Source organism: Lissotriton helveticus, assembly GCF_964261635.1.
Source record: "Lissotriton helveticus chromosome 1_1 unlocalized genomic scaffold, aLisHel1.1 SUPER_1_unloc_31, whole genome shotgun sequence".
NCBI lineage: Eukaryota > Metazoa > Chordata > Amphibia > Caudata > Salamandridae > Lissotriton > Lissotriton helveticus.
The window spans coordinates 2,159,539-2,175,155 of NW_027611672.1; the positions used below are offsets into that span (position 1 = coordinate 2,159,539).

The window sequence follows — 15,617 nt, forward strand, 5'->3', positions numbered from 1 at the left end:
CATCCAAAGACACCCCTGCACCATGAGCCCTCCAAAATCCCAACTTACCCCCCGAAGTTCTGGTCACTCCAGAAGATCCTCCGTCCCCGAGCCTGCAGCCATTGTTCCCTTTTTGAAGATCTCCATTGAATAACATTGAGCGCTCGACGGCTCAAAAGCACCCTGCACCCAGCCGCCTGAGTGTCCCTGGCAGTGCAACCTTTGTCCTATCCTACTTCCCCATTTGACCTAAGCAAGTGACCAGGAGCATAGCTCTCACAGCCGCATGGCCTGCTAGCCAGCAGCCATCAACCGAAGGCCCCCTGCCTCTCATTGGATAACATTGGGCCTACCTACCTCTGCACCTGGCTACCCTGTGCCGCTGAGGGTGTACCAACTGTACCTACCTGACCCGGGGAGACCCCTGAATCTATCCCCAGAACCTTAACTCTGCCAGTCGAGTACTTACCTAAAAGCCGATAACTCACTTTTCTTCCTTAGGCTAGAATTGACTGGTTTCACTTGGAAATTCTTCTAAGTGTGGAGTTTAGGAACTGTTTTCAGGAGAGACCTCAGTGCTGCACTTGTAACCATCTCTACCTCTGAATCTTTTCTGACATTTAAAGCACTAATAATTTTTTTCCCCAGTGTGGATTCTCACATGTTCGGTGAGATTAGATTTACGGCTGAAACACTTTTGGCATTCGGAGCACTGATAAGGCTTTTCCCCAGTGTGGATTCTTATGTGCTGAGTGAGAATGCTTTTTTCACTGAAACATTTCTGGCATTCAGAGCACTGATAAGGTTTTTCCCCAGTGTGGGTTCTTATATGCTGAGTGAGACGGCTTTTTTCACTGAAACATTTGTCGCATTCAATGCACTGATAACGTTTTACCCCAGTGTGGGTCCTTGTATGTTTAGTGAGTCTTCTTTTGTCACTGAAACATCTCTGGCATTCAGAGCACTGATAAGGTTTTTCCCCAGTGTGGAATCTCAAATGTACAGTTAGAAGTGATTTAAGTCTGAAATCTTTTGGGCATTCAGAGCACTGATAAGGTTTTTCCCCAGTGTGGGTTCTTATATGTTGAGTGAGACTGAGTTTGTTTCTGAAATATTTCTGACATTCAGAGCATGGATAAGGTTTTTCCCCAGTGTGGGTTATTGTATGTTGAGAAAGACTTCTTTTGTCTCTGAAATTTTTTTGGCATTCAGAGCACTGATAAGGTTTTTCCCCAGTGTGGGTTCTTGTATGCCGATTGAGACAGCTTTTTTCACTGAAACATTTGTGGCATTCAGTGCACTGATAACGTTTTTCCCCAGCGTGGATCTTTGTATGCCGTGTGAGACTACTTTTTACACTGAAACATATCTGGCATTCAGAGCACTGATAAGGTTGTTCCACAGAATGGGTTATTGTATGTCGAGAAAGACTTTGTGTGTTATAAAACCTTTCCTGGCATTTAGAGCACTGATAAGGTTTTTCTCCAGTGTGGAATCTCAAATGTGCAGTTAGAAGTGATTTAAGTTTGAAATGTTTTGGGCATTCAGAGCACTGATAAGGGTTTTCCCCAGAGTGAATTCTTGTATGTTCAGTGAGTCTGATTTTGTAACTGAAACATTTCTGGCATTCAGAGCACTGAAAAGGTTTATCCCCAGTGTGGGTTCTTCTATGCCGAGTGAGACTGTTTTTGTCAATGAAACATTTCTGGCAATCCGTACACTGATAAGGTTTTTCCCCAGTGTGAGTTTTCATATGCAGCATGAGATGGCTTTTTTCACTGAAACATTTCTGACATTCAGGGCACTGATAAGGTTTTTCCCCAGTGTGGGTTCTTGTATGCCGATTGAGACAGCTTTTTTCACTGAAACATTTGTGGCATTCAGTGCACTGATAACGGTTTTCCCCAGCGTGGATCTTTGTATGCCGTGTGAGACTACTTTTTACACTGTAACATATCTGGCATTCAGAGCACTGATAAGGTTGTTCCACAGAATGGGTTATTGCATGTCGAGAAAGACTTTGTGTGTTATAAAACCTTTCCTGGCATTTAGAGCACTGATAAGGTTTTTCTCCAGTGTGGAATCTCAAATGTGCAGTTAGAAGTGATTTAACTTTGAAATGTTTTGGGCATTCAGAGCACTGATAAGGGTTTTCCCCAGAGTGAATTCTTGTATGTTCAGTGAGTCTGATTTTGTAACTGAAACATTTCTGGCATTCAGAGCACTGAAAAGGTTTATCCCCAGTGTGGGTTCTTCTATGCCGAGTGAGACTGTTTTTGTCAATGAAACATTTCTGGCAATCCGTACACTGATAAGGTTTTTCCCCAGTGTGGGTTCTTGTATGCCGTGCGAGAGTGCTTTGATCACTGAAATATTTCTGGCATTCAGAGCACTGATAAGGTTTTTCCACAGCGTGGGTTATTACATGTCGAGAAAGACTTTGTTTGTTACAAAAACTTTCCTGGCATTCAGAGCACTGATAAGGTTTTTCCCCAGAGTGGACTCTCATATGTTCAGTGAAATAAGATTTACGGCTGAAACTTTTTGGGCATTCAGAGCACTGGTAAGGTTTTTCCACAGAGTGGGTTAATGCATGTCGATATAGACTCGCTTTGACACTAAACCTTTTCTGGCATTCAGAGCACTGATAAGGTTTTTCCCCAGTGTGGATTCTCATATGCTCAGTGAGATAAGATTTACGCCGGAAACTTTTTTGGCATACAAAGCACTGAGAGAGTTTTTTCCCAGGGTGCATTCTGTCAAATTCTGTGAGATGAGATTTATGCCTGTATCTTTTTTGGCACAGGTATCTTTATTCCCCAACTTCGGTTATTTTGCCTTGATTGAGGCGGGCTTGAACACTGAATTTGTTCTCACAGCCCGTGTTTTTATAAGGTGTATTCCTAGAGTTAATATCTCTATGTTTAGTTTTCTCTTGCTTATATGCCACGGTAAAAGTTAACCCGATTTTACAGTCAGGCTTGTTTAGATAATGTTCAGCATTTATCTCTAAAAGAAATTGTGTGTAATCTTCTCAACACTTGAATTGAGCAAGAAATGTGGGGAAGCAGCCCTATAACACCTGTTGAAATGTTTCTAGCAGATAATAGTCTTTAGGTTATAGTCTCGATGGCAGCAACTTATTTTGTGACTGAAGTTTTTCTCAAATCTATTTGTATAGGTTCTTAGCAATGAAGTGATAATGTGTTAGTCTGATATTTCATGATTAAACTGATAAGCACCTTTTTGCACTGGTGTAATGGCAGTAACTGAGGGAGTTAGAACGTGCACAGTACTTTTGTGGATCACCAGTCACAGAACATCATTTCCTTTTACCCGACGAGGATTTATTTACATCAGCTATAGCGCAATGGTGCTCATTTAATCCATTTTTATATTTAACAGTTTAACATATCACTCCTGCACAACAGATAATGTTGAGGCAATTTATATAGGATTACAGAACAGTACACAATAAAAAGGAAACAATCTGAGATGGTCATAGACACAATGAAGTGGTGTATTTTTAAGGTTTTTGCAAGAGTGAGCAGAGTGGGTCGTGGTGTTCTATCTAGAGTCAAATAGTCTCAAACTTGCGTAACTGGTTAAAAACGGTTGTCGAACAAAGGTGATTTTCAGCTTCGGAGTCTTCTTTCAGTGTCTTTTCTTTGATGGTACGCAGAAGAAACCTTTTCTTATAACTTTCTTTTATGCAGTGTGTGCTTCCTCTCTGGAATTACACGACGCTTTAGATGAACGTTATTCTGTGCACAGATATGACTTTGCTCTGGGTTAATGAAATGCAAAATGAGAGACTTGGCTTACAGGTATAGTACTTTCCTCAGCTCCCACTTCCTCACCACACTTAGATTTTGGAAATTGTTTAAACGTAGAATGATGGATGTCCTTCAGTTTTTCAAAATAACCCTTCTTATGGCATTGACATTCAGTTGCCCGGTGCTAAATCCTGCTTTCTTCGTCCGTAATTTCAATCACCTATAGTATTAAAATTAAATAGTTAATACATGTACATTTCCAAAAATAATATTTACAAGCCAAATCAATGCAGAATTTTGAAAATGTTGAGCTGTTTTTCAGACAGAGCAGTGTGTAGAATGGTAGCATGAGAGTACTTGGATGTAGGAGTGAGGATTTGTAGAATTTTCAACATTTTATTAAGCTCACAAAGGATACATGCACCCTATGGACTTGTAACATAGAATCCCAAAGGCAGAAATGAAAGTCATATGGACGGGTACCAAACAGATATTTAAAAAAGAATACTATTAATGAATTTTTAATGTAGATTTCTGGTACGGGAATTTCCCTCCACGGGCAACAGTCATTTTCCCCTGTCCTGAGTTACCACCTACTTGTATCTGGTATCCTGACTTTTGAGTTTTTGCGTGCGGCAGAGGCCAATCTATTGTGTGCTGCGAGGACTATGCCTAGACCATTCCCTCAACTATGGTCCAGAGTATGAATCAAGGGAAATGAAATTAAGGTGTACTTTCATGTGTTCACTTTATTCCACCTGATTATCAGTTGTTAGGTTTTTCTGCTCCTGGATTTACTGGGTGCAGAAAAACAGGACACCATTGTTTTCCAGACCGGAAAATTAGACTGAAAAGACCCACAAGACTCTGGGTGCAGCAGAAGCAGCCAAGACCTATGCTGTTTTTTTTACTAACTGGGGGAAACACACAATTCTTCCCTCTGTTAGAAAATTATTTCCCCTTCCCTCCCTTGCTTCACCATTCTCCCCCAACCAACCACATGCATATATCTACCACCTGCTTAAAACACTTAGTTAATAAAAGCAGAAACACACTATGAAATAGTGAATGGCATGTGGTTTGACAGGCAGAAGAATCTGTTCCTCGTGGCAACTACCCAGTTCATAGCATCAAACTTGTGACTGCACGTTACTGGGGTAAATCTATCACAAAGTTAAAAAAAAAATTACGTGAGATTGTTCTGCCACCCCAGTTCTGTGCAACTTCTAACAAGGGACTATGAGAGGTCTTTGACCGGTCCTGTGACCTGGAGGGTCACACCAAGTGTGCCCTTATTTAAGGGAGAGGACTGTCATGGGTTTAACAGCTACAGCGGTGGCGGCAATGCACCCTGTTCTAAGGATCAATAGCCTGATGAGATCTTTGCATCATGGTCAATGGAGTGGCGTCCTACTGACACACCCATGTAATGCTCCATTTCTATGCCTGTGCCCAGACTTTTCGTTAACATCAAGTGCGTGTTTAAGGTGTTGGTGTGCGTAGCATAAATGTAATGTGCGAGTGCGACAGAGTAAACTGCATCTCCTGCCTGCCAGTTGTGTATACAAGTGCGACCATCTAGCCCTCTTTTATATCCTCATTCAAAGTCCTCTGTTACCAAGGAATAATGTGCTCTACAAAGTACTCAGGTGCCTGCTGTGCCACCAGGGATGGTGTCAGCCTGACAGTCTATCTAAGTTGAAGGGACATCACCTGCAGGCTGAATTACTTAATGGAGAAGCTGTGTACCTGTCCTGAAGAGCCTTGAAGTCTGCCTAGAAGCCTGCCTGTCTGGTAAGAAAGGGAAGGGAGGGTGTGAGAAGTTGGCCTGGTATATGCTGCTCACTAGTTCTAGTGATCACCTTGTACCATGCCAAGCAACCCTTATGGTGCAGGTTGTAAAGTCAACCTTATAGACAAGCTATCCTAGGGGTAGCATGGACTAAGCAGTCTTAGGCTAAACTCTGTAAAGGCATGTGAAGCAAGCTGTTTTACCATACACAATCCCTTGAATACCAAATAAAAGGACACCACACAGATATATATTGAAAATATATATAGATTTATTTCTCAAAAGATACCCTATACTCTTTATGAGCACAGAAGCACAAGCGTTAAAACAAAACACAGTTAAAATACACAAAAGTTGCACGAATATGGATGAGCCCTAGGGGTCACCTAAACCATATACTAAAATAGTGGTATAAGGACCACTATGGGGAAAGTGAAGAGGCCTAGGGCCTGGGGAATCGCTGGAGCTGTACTCAGTCAGGACAGCCTTTTGGTCATGCCAGGCTTTCTGTAAGACCTGGCTAGCCTCAAGGTTTTTGGAGGCCTTCTCCATATACTCAGCCATCCTGGAGCGGAGACCAAGTACATAGTCCACTATGTCTTGCTTGGGCTTTTTGAGAGGTAACTCCCATCCTTCCCTCACCAGACATAGGGGTCCTCTTACAGGGTGCCCAAACAACAATTCAAAGGGGCTGAAGCCAACCCCCTTTTGTGGGACCTCTCTGTAAGCAAACAGAAGGCAGGGCAGAAGGATATCCCATCTTCGCCTGAGCTTTTCAGGTAATCCCTTGATCATGCCCTTTAGGGTCTTGTTAAATCTCTCAACAAGCCCATTGCACTGTGGATGGTAGGGAGTGGTGAACTTATAGTTGACACCACACTCCTTCCACATTGCTGTCAAGTATCCTGACATGAAGTTTGCACCTCTGTCAGATACTACCTCCTTAGGAAACCCCACTCTGGAGAAAACTCCAAGTAAGGCCCTGGCCACAACAGGAGCTGTTGTGGTCCTAAGTGGAATTGCCTCTGGGTACCTGGTGGCATGGTCCACCACCACCAGTATGAATCTGTGCCCAGATGCTGTAGGGGGATCCATTGGTCCAACAATGTCAATCCCTACCCTTTCAAAGGGCACCCCCACCACAGGTAGTGGTATCAGGGGGGCCTTTGTGGTACTACCTGCTTTGCCACTTGCTTGGCAGGTTACACAGGAGCGACAAAACTCCTTTGTATCTTCTGACATATGAGGCCAGTGAAAGTGACAGACAAGTCTGTCCCATGTTTTGTTCTGGCCTAGGTGTCCTGCTAAGGGAATATCGTGTGCTAAGGTAAGAAGGAAGCCCCTAAATTGCAGAGGTATGACCAACCTCCTGGTTGCACCAGGCTTGGGGTCTCGACCCTCTGAATAAAGGAGCCCATCATCCCAATAGACATTATGGGTACCTTGAGCATTCCCAGCAGCCTCAGCAGCAGCCTGCTGTCTGAGGGGTTCAAGAGAAGGACAGGATAACTGAGCCTGCCCCAAGTCTGGCCTAGAAGGTCCCCCTGTCCCCAGAAACTCAACCTGATCAGGTTCAAGCTCTATAGGGACAGTTCCTTCAGGGGTCTCAGAATTATCTTCCTGTGAAGGCTGATCCTCACTTGTAGGCATTTGGGAAGGCACAGCCTTTACCCTCCTGTTCCTTGTCTTGGGAGGTACTTGGTCCATTGTTCCAGGATCCAAGACCTGAGGTTCAGAGAGGCACTTTTTGGCCTGTGACCTGGTCACAGCAAGGACATGTGATGATATCCCTAACATCTCTGCATGAGTCCTGTACTCAACTTCTGACCATAGAGAGTTCTCCAGGTCATTGCCCAACAAACATTCTACTGGGAGATCAGCACTAACCACAACTCTTTTCAGGTCAGTTACCCTTCCCCAGGAAAAGTTCACAATTGCCACACTATGTGTAGTAGTGACATTGCTGGCATTGGTCACCAGGTAATTGTCACCTGGTAGGTACTGTCCAGGGTCCACAAAGCTAGGCGTCACCATGGTGACACTGGCACATGCGTCCCTGTATGCTTGACCCACTTTCTTGTTAATCAGAGGTGTCTGTCTGTACTTGCCCAGATTATTGGGACTTATAGTAGGGGAAAAATCAATCTCCCCATCACAAATCAGAACAGCCTGTGTGGGGATTCTGACTAGGTCAGAATCTCCCTCAGTTCCCAAGGTGATACCCACTACCCCCTTAGTCTGTGGACCAACACTGCTAACTGTACTAGTGGGTGCAGGTGCCTCAGGGGCTGCAGTGTTGGGGGCTCCACCCTTTTTACAATCACTTGTCCAGTGAGTGGTGTTTTTGCAAAAGCTACACCAGGGTTTTCTTTGACCTTCTTTCTTCTTCTTCTTGGAAGTTTGGGACCCACCCTCAGTATTAGTTTGGCGCCCTGTTGAAGACTTCTGGTCTTTAGCTTTCTGCTCCCCACCCTTCTGGTCTGTTTTCTTTTGGTCACCACCCTGGTTCTGGTTCTGGTTCTTTTGCTTAACTCTGGTTCTAACCCATTTGTCTGCCCTCTTTCCCAATTCTTGGGGAGAGGTTAGATCTGAGTCAACCAAATGTTGATGCAACTGCTGGTTCTAACAGTTATTTAAAATCTGTTCTCTCATAAGCAAATTGTACAATCCTTCATAGTCTGTAACCTTACTTCCCAGCAACCAGCCCTCCAGAGCCTTAGTGGCACATTCAACAAATTCAGACCAGTCCTGAGTCTGTGTCTTCTGGGTATCTCTGAACATTAACCTGTACTGTTCAGTGGTTAAGCCTAACCCATCAATCAGAGCACTCTTCAGGACCAGGTAGTTTCTAGAATCCCCATCACTAACTGTGAGGAGTCTGTCTCGGCCTCTACCTTCAAAGGAGAGCCACAAGATTGCTGCCCACTGCTCCTGAGGGACCTGCTGTACTTTGCAAGCTCTCTCAAGTGCAGTCATCCACTTGTGGATATCATCCCCACTCTTGTAGGGGGGCACAATCTTACTCAGGTTTCTATTGTCATAGGACCTGTCTTTATCCTTAGGGATAGTGCTGCCACCAGCGGATCCTAATTCACTCTCTCTAGGCTGCCTTGCTCTAGCAAGTTTCTCTTTGGCCAGGGCAACTTCTAATTCTTGCTTCTGGATCCTAAGTTCAGCCTCTCTCATTTTGGCCTCATGTTCCCTTCTCTGAGGGCTAGCCAACTCCCTTCTGGAGTTGCCATGAGAACCTCTAGAAACATGGAAAGTATTAGATTCACCTGAGTGATTCCTACTCCTCCTATGCTCCTGGTTAAGTCCATTTGGGGGTCTAAATGGGTTGGACCCACCTTCAGTCCCAAATAAGCTTAAGTTAGCCTGGTTAAGCCTGCTGACTAACACCTGGCTATTTCTAACATCATCAGAATCACTGTCTTCCTCCTCCTCCTCCTCTTCCTCTTCCTCAGGCTGAGTATTCCCAGGGGTCTGGTCTTCCTCATCTATCTGGATGACAGGGGCAGGGGCATCAGAACTATCATCTTCAGTGGGAGAGCCTCCATCTCCAGTCCCTGAGGGGCCTGGTTTGGTGGCTTTTAGAGCTTCAGACTGGTCTAATAGCTCTCTGAGGTGTCCTGCTGTAGGAGTAGGACCTGTGTTGATTCCTCTCATGGAACACAGTTGCCTCAGTTCCTTAAATGGAAAGATAGCAAATTTGGATGGTGCCTTTGGAGGGTCACTCTCAACAGAGATGGGTCCAGTGGATCCCTCTGCTCCAGACATTGCTCTAGTGTGGTGGATGTGTTGCAATCTACCTACACTTGTGTTTTCCTACAAAACCTATCTAGTAGTTGTAGTCAGGGTGTGCTACTCCCTATACTCTACAACAACTAAGTTCAGTAGAACTTAAGTAAATCTAGTCTTGTTTTAGTGTACCTATCAGGTACCTGTATGATCTTTCAAATGATACTCTCAAAGATTGTAATGGTAAAACAACAGCAAGCTCAAATCCCAATCCGCTGCTCACCAATGTGAGAAGTTGGCCTGGTATACGCTGCTCACTAGTTCTAGTGATCACCTTGTACCATGCCAAGCAACCCTTATGGTGCAGGTTGTAAAGTCAACCTTATAGACAAGCTATCCTAGGGGTAGCATGGACTAAGCAGTCTTAGGCTAAACTCTGTAAAGGCATGTGAAGCAAGCTGTTTTACCATACACAATCCCTTGAATACCAAATGAAAGGACACCACACAGATATATATTGAAAATATATATAGATTTATTTCTCAAAAGATACCCTATACTCTTTATGAGCACAGAAGCACAAGCGTTAAAACAAAACACAGTTAAAATACACAAACGTTGCACGAATATGGATGAGCCCTAGGGGCCACCTAAACCATATACTAAAATAGTGGTATAAGGACCACTATGGGGAAAGTGAAGAGGCCTAGGGCCTGGGGAATCGCTGGAGCTGTTCAGGACTAACAGTGATGAATTCGGGAAAGGCCCGCGGGACTCGAGTGCAGTGCGGAAAGTGCACGCAATACCAATGCAATGTCAATGGTGCGTAAAAGTTACAAAGTTAGTTAAAAAGGAACCTTCCGAGTGACCTAGAGGAATGAAACTTTAGACACAGACCCTAGAGGTCTGTACCAGTGTGGGAACACCGGCGGAGCTGAGTTACCTCACCCACAGGAAGCGGGTGCACAGGGTCGAAGTAGTGTGGCGTTTCGTCACGCAGGTCGATGGTGCTTGGAGCTGAAGATGCTGCAGGCGGCTCGATGTGAAGAGTTCCGGTGGATCCAAGGGTGGATCTGAAGTCGTGAAGACCTGAAAGCAGAGGGGACAATGTTCAAAGTCACTAGCCAGTGACTACCGTGGAACCAGAGTGGAACCAGGCGATGTCGGGTGCAAACAGGCGTCGAGGTGTAGCTTCTCTCTGCAGCCACGTGGACACGAGGGGTCGAAGACGTCCAGGAGTCGGTCACGAGCTGTCCCACGCAGGCTTCTCGCTGTTGGCGGTGTCGGCAACCGGATGGAAGCAAACAGGCCTTGGCTAATGCAAGCCACGCAGGAATCAAGAAAGGCTTGTCACTCGGACCAGCAAGGTCAGAGCGGGTGCTCCTTTTTACAGGAGCAAGGGCAAGTCTGGAGCAACCAGACCTGCAGTGAAAGTTGTAGGTTTCGTCGCCAAGATGGCCGCTAGCCACGTGGCAAGTGGCCGGGATGGCGCGTCAAGTGGCACGGTGCAAAAGGGCCCCACGCAGATCGTGGAGATGCTGGGGGGCTGATCTTTGGTGCAAGGGCTGCTCGAGTTTAGGGCTTCTCAAAACCCAAAGCACAGCGTCGAGGGTGCCTCTGATGCTGCGCAGTCAGCTTTTCGGGGGTCTTCCAAGATGTCCGGTCCCACGTCTCTCGGTGCCTCCACGGGTCCCTTCTTTGCAAGGACTGTGGATCGGGCGGTGAGAAGTCTGGGAGTCTGGGTCTTGTCAGGCTCTGGGCTCGGGCTCCGGCGGGAGGCGGCGGCAAAGCAGACGTCGAGTTGCTGGTTGGTGCCTGTGTTCACAGGGTGGTCACTCCTTGGCCACAAGGGAGATTCTCTTCCGTCTTCTGAGCAGCAGAATGTCGAAGTCCAGTCTTCTTCTGTATTTCAAGTTGATTCAGGATGATCTGAAGTCTCAGGACACAGCTCCCACTCTTATTCGAATCTGGGGGGCCGGATCACCTACTAGGTCCCTCCTCTGGGTGGAACCAGGAAGGGGGGTGGTTACACCCCCTTTCCTTTGTCCAGTTTCGCGCCAGGACTGGGGCAGGGAAGCCCCAGCACCGGTTTGAACTGGCCTATTCACGGGGACACCTTGTGTGCCCCAGGCATGTCTGATTCTATTCAGCCCTGTCCTACCCAATACACAAAATCCCGTCTGGGGTGGTGCTAACACCTCCCAAGGCAGGAAACCCTTTGTCCAAGCTGCCCTCGCTGGAAGGACTCCCAGCAACAGGAGGTCAGACTTGTGTCTGTGTTGGCAGCATCCATTTTGCGATGCTAAGGCTCTGTTTAACTTTAACCGGGGTTCAGGTTAGGTACATGTCGTGTCCCTCTAGAAGGGTATATGGTATGGCAGTATCATGAAACAGCTAAAGGACTTGGTTCCGAACGCTGCAGACAGGCTCAGCTCATGCCAGAGCACCATCTCACATATTTCCAAGCACTCTGCCTCCAGGATTGATGAGGCCTTCCATAGGAGTGGCTGATGGGAACATATGTGTCCCTTTTAGGTTAGGTATAGGCATACTACACCTAAGTAAGGGGTGGTTACACCGACTCACCCCAGCTGAGTGATCAGCCAGTTGTGTCAAATATGGAGGCCAGGCCAGGGGTGGCACAATACGTGCTGCAGCCCCTGGTAGGCCTTGGAAGCACCTATGCCCTTGGTACCTGGGTACACTGTTACAGGGGCCAATAAGGTGAACCAGTTCCAATTTCGTTATGCACCTAAAGTGCTTGGGTTACAATTTAGAGAGAGAACAGCAGGCTGTGGGTCTGATTAGCAGGCCCACAGCCACATTAAGTCAGAAACCAGTGAAGCAAAAAGCAAAAATTTGGGGTGACCATAGGATAGCAGACCCTACTCTCCTACAGAGGGTGACTATCCATCCGGAGTACAAGACTGTCCTGGAAGAAGCAAGGTCCGACACATCCCCGGTATCTGTAGGGCGGGCCGGAAAGCCATCCAGCAGGGCCAGCTAATCTGAGGGACAACCCCCCTGCCCTCCCCCACCAAGACTCTCCCAACAGTTCAAGGCAGAAAATAAAACTCTACGACAACATGATTGTTGAGGGCCAGTTGGACATTTGTGTGCTGCCAACCGGCCATTCATGGTTGCATTAGCCAAATTCCTAACACAACGGGGTCTGAATTTACTGACTTCCAGGAGAGCCTGTGTTGGGCTTTTAGCTGCTGAATTTCTGACTACTCTGTGTCAAAGGCCCATGAGGGACGACAACTACTCCAGTGTCGAACACCCTGTCTGAGCTTACGCCTGTGGTCCAGCCGGCCACAGTGTGGGCTCAACTGCTGATGGTCAAGCCTCCAGAGGGGGCTGCACTTACAGACAGGCCAGGTGTGACTGCTACCTTGGGACTGCTGATCTTCATGCAACTGCAAAGAAAAGACAGAGTGGGTGCCCTACTGAATGCAGCCCTACATCCAGGACAAAAGCCTGCTGGTGGGTCACTGCTCTCTCGAGTCCATTCAAGTGTCAGGAAACAGGAAAGAAACCCAGACATGATTGACTCATCCTGTGAAAGGGTAAGACGCTTACGGCAGAGCATACACGCATTGGGGTGACTGGGGTGCCAGAACTGCACCTATACTATATTCAGGATACTCCTAAATGCCCCTAGAGGGGAAGAGGGTATCAGAACCGGATGCACCTGTCTGCAGCACATGGTAGTCTGGTAGTCTGACTATCCTTTCACCCAGACTGTCCATAAAGATGATTTTAGCTCCGCTACACACATAGCAGGGTCGATCTCAGACCATTCGCTGGTGGAGGTGCAACTCGATGGTCCGGTTGTGGCCTTCATGCTACCCCCAAGGGTTGATCCGTGATATTTAAAAGACAACACGTTCAAAGCTCGTATGAGAGATGGAGCAGACTTCTACTTGAAGGAGAATGGGCGGCCTGTTGAATCAGCTTGCGTGCTATAGGATGAATTCAAGGCAGTGATTCGAGGCCAGACACAAGCCTTGATTGGGGGAATGCAGAAGGAACGTAAATTGAATTGCGAGGCTCAGGACAGGGAATGTGCTTTCCTGGAGGCTCGCTTGGCAAGTGGGGAATCAGTTTCTACCTCATTACACCGTCTACTGAAGCAGCACACATTACGCACTAATGAAAAATAGCGTGCACTCATGCGCTGGCTACCCAGCATTGTCTCTATGATGTCGGTGATAAAGCCAATGAGTTGCTTGCATGGTTAGAGAGACAAGACAAAGGACGGAACTGGATCCTTGAGGACACTGACAACAAGGGGACGGAAATACTTCCTGAAAGACCTGACCTCGCCAATGCCAACGAATGAGGACCGAGACGCACTAGACCAAGAACAGACAGTAGACTAAATAAATAAGACAATAAGAACCTTGCAAACAGGGCAAGCGACAGGGCCTGGTGAGCTCCCCTTAGAATTATATAAATTCATGATGGATAAAATCAGGGAATGCCTTTGGAGGAGGTTTAAGACTGCCTGAAAATAAGGGTGTCTCCCAGAGAACCAAAGAACGTCTGAGGTGGTGGTCGTCCCAAAAAAGGACGAACCAGCAACTGAGTGGGGGTCTTATAGACCTATCTCCCTGCCTAATTTTGAGACTAAGGTCCTTGCATAGGCCCTGGCGATCTGCCTGCGGACAGTAATTGCAACAGTGGTTCATCCTGATCAATCGGGCTTTATGCCACACCAGGGAACACGTTTAAATCTCCGACACCTTAATGGAGTATCGCATGCAACAGGGGATTCCTTTGCTGAACCAGTGGTGCTGCTGTCAAGCTCTTGTATGTGGTCCCTCTAGCGTGCATGCGCGTCAATAATACAGTCTCCCGAGTCTTTGCCCTCCGACAGGCATGCTCCTTGTCTCCTATGCTCTTCACACGTGCATGGGTTCGCCAGGACCTCTCATATGAGGTATTCCAGTTGATCAGGAGTGGGATGAGAGAATCTCCCTCTACGCTGACGTTTTGCTATATGACACGTAACAAGTCTTCTTGAGTAAACAAATTCTACAAATTTTTCACATATTTGGAGATCATTCAGGAGATCAACTGGAAGAAGTCCTTAATATGCCTGCTGGCGCCAGGGACTCTGCGGCTGCACTCTAGGTGAACAGTTCGGGTGGCAATACATGACTTCAAATATTTGGGCGTGTTCCTTAGAAGAGCGCCACAGGCAGGAACGTAGTCCCAAAATTAGACCGTCTTCGCTGGGATCCCCCACACTTGCGGGCGCTCCCGCTTTCCTTACTGGGCCGGTTGGCCCTGATTAAAGTGATGACCCTCCAAGGCCTCCTGCACATCGTGTAAAAAACTTCCTTTAAGATCCCACCAGACTATTTTTTCAAAAGGTAAACTGAGAACTTTGGCTCCTGTTGCGGGATGGTGGCGCTTTGCGCTGAGTAAGGTGCAGAGGGGAGTTTATTAAGGTGGACTGGCGGTCCGGAGCATTCTCAAGTATTATTGGGCCACGCAGCTGGTGGCTGTCAACAACTGGGTTTTTGTGGACCGTGATGATCCCGCTTACCGGGTAGATAGATCGGCCATGGGCAAGAGAGGTTACCCCACCCCGATGCTCTATCGAAGAAAGCTTGAGGGCACCCTACCTACCCATACCCAAACATTGGTAAGGGTGTGGAGAGAGGCTACCAAGTATTTAGGCTGAGAAGGTAAGCTGACTGAAATTACTCCACTGTATGATGGTGATCTCTTAAGTGCAGTGGGAGGATGGCAGGGCTTCACAAAATGGGGATTGATTAGCTTAGAGCGGCCGGGCGATGTGTGGGGGGACAGGCGCTTGTGTCCTTCACGACCCTACAACAAAAGTATACATTAGGTGAATAAAAACGGTTCAGACATTTGCAGGTGGGCCACGCTCTGCAAGGTCACGTCTGGGAAGGGGGGAAGTTGCCGGATGCATCCCCACTGGAGGACCAGCTGCTAACTAATCCCTCAACTGAAAAAGCAATCTCACCCATCTTTAAGAAGTTGATCTACAATTCCCTGGATCCCTTGGGGACGTGGAAGGCTGTGTGGGAGAGGGATCTAGGCACGCTTGGCGATGGTGATTGGGTTACGGCCATTCAGGGTGTCAGGGAGTTGGCAATTAGAATTCATTTTTGTCTAATTTAACTACAGATACTGATACTGCCAAATCAATGACCCTGTTTACATTAAAGGGCAGCTTGAACTCAGAGCTCAACAACAGACTCGATTGAATAAATGACCTACACACTGCTTATCTTGCCAAGACACAGGTACTTTGTAAAACTCTTTTTATTGAACAAGTGCTCAATCGATAG

At 46.8% G+C, this 15,617-nt stretch overlaps 1 protein-coding gene and 1 long non-coding RNA gene across 2 annotated transcripts in view; both read right to left on the minus strand.

The window, feature by feature from the left end:
* Positions 1–574: 574 nt before the first annotated feature.
* LOC144805885 (uncharacterized) lies at positions 575–3,101 on the minus strand. Its single transcript, XM_078672367.1, has one exon. The coding sequence runs from the start codon at positions 2,732–2,734 to the stop codon at positions 608–610; it is 2,127 nt and encodes a 708-aa protein (XP_078528493.1). The 5' UTR covers positions 2,735–3,101; the 3' UTR covers positions 575–607.
* Positions 3,102–3,340: 239 nt separating this feature from the next.
* Positions 3,341–15,617, minus strand: part of LOC144805878 (uncharacterized) — a 34,186-nt gene continuing 21,909 nt past the window's right edge. The window contains exon 4 of the long non-coding RNA XR_013605618.1: positions 3,341–3,975. This is a non-coding gene — a long non-coding RNA (uncharacterized LOC144805878). The remainder of the gene's footprint in view (positions 3,976–15,617) is intronic.

What these genes read in the sequence shown, in the direction of transcription:
- LOC144805885 (XM_078672367.1), bottom strand. Translation starts at nt 2,734, where the DNA reads ATGCACCCTGGGAAAAAACTCTCTCAGTGCTTTGTATGCCAAAAAAGT.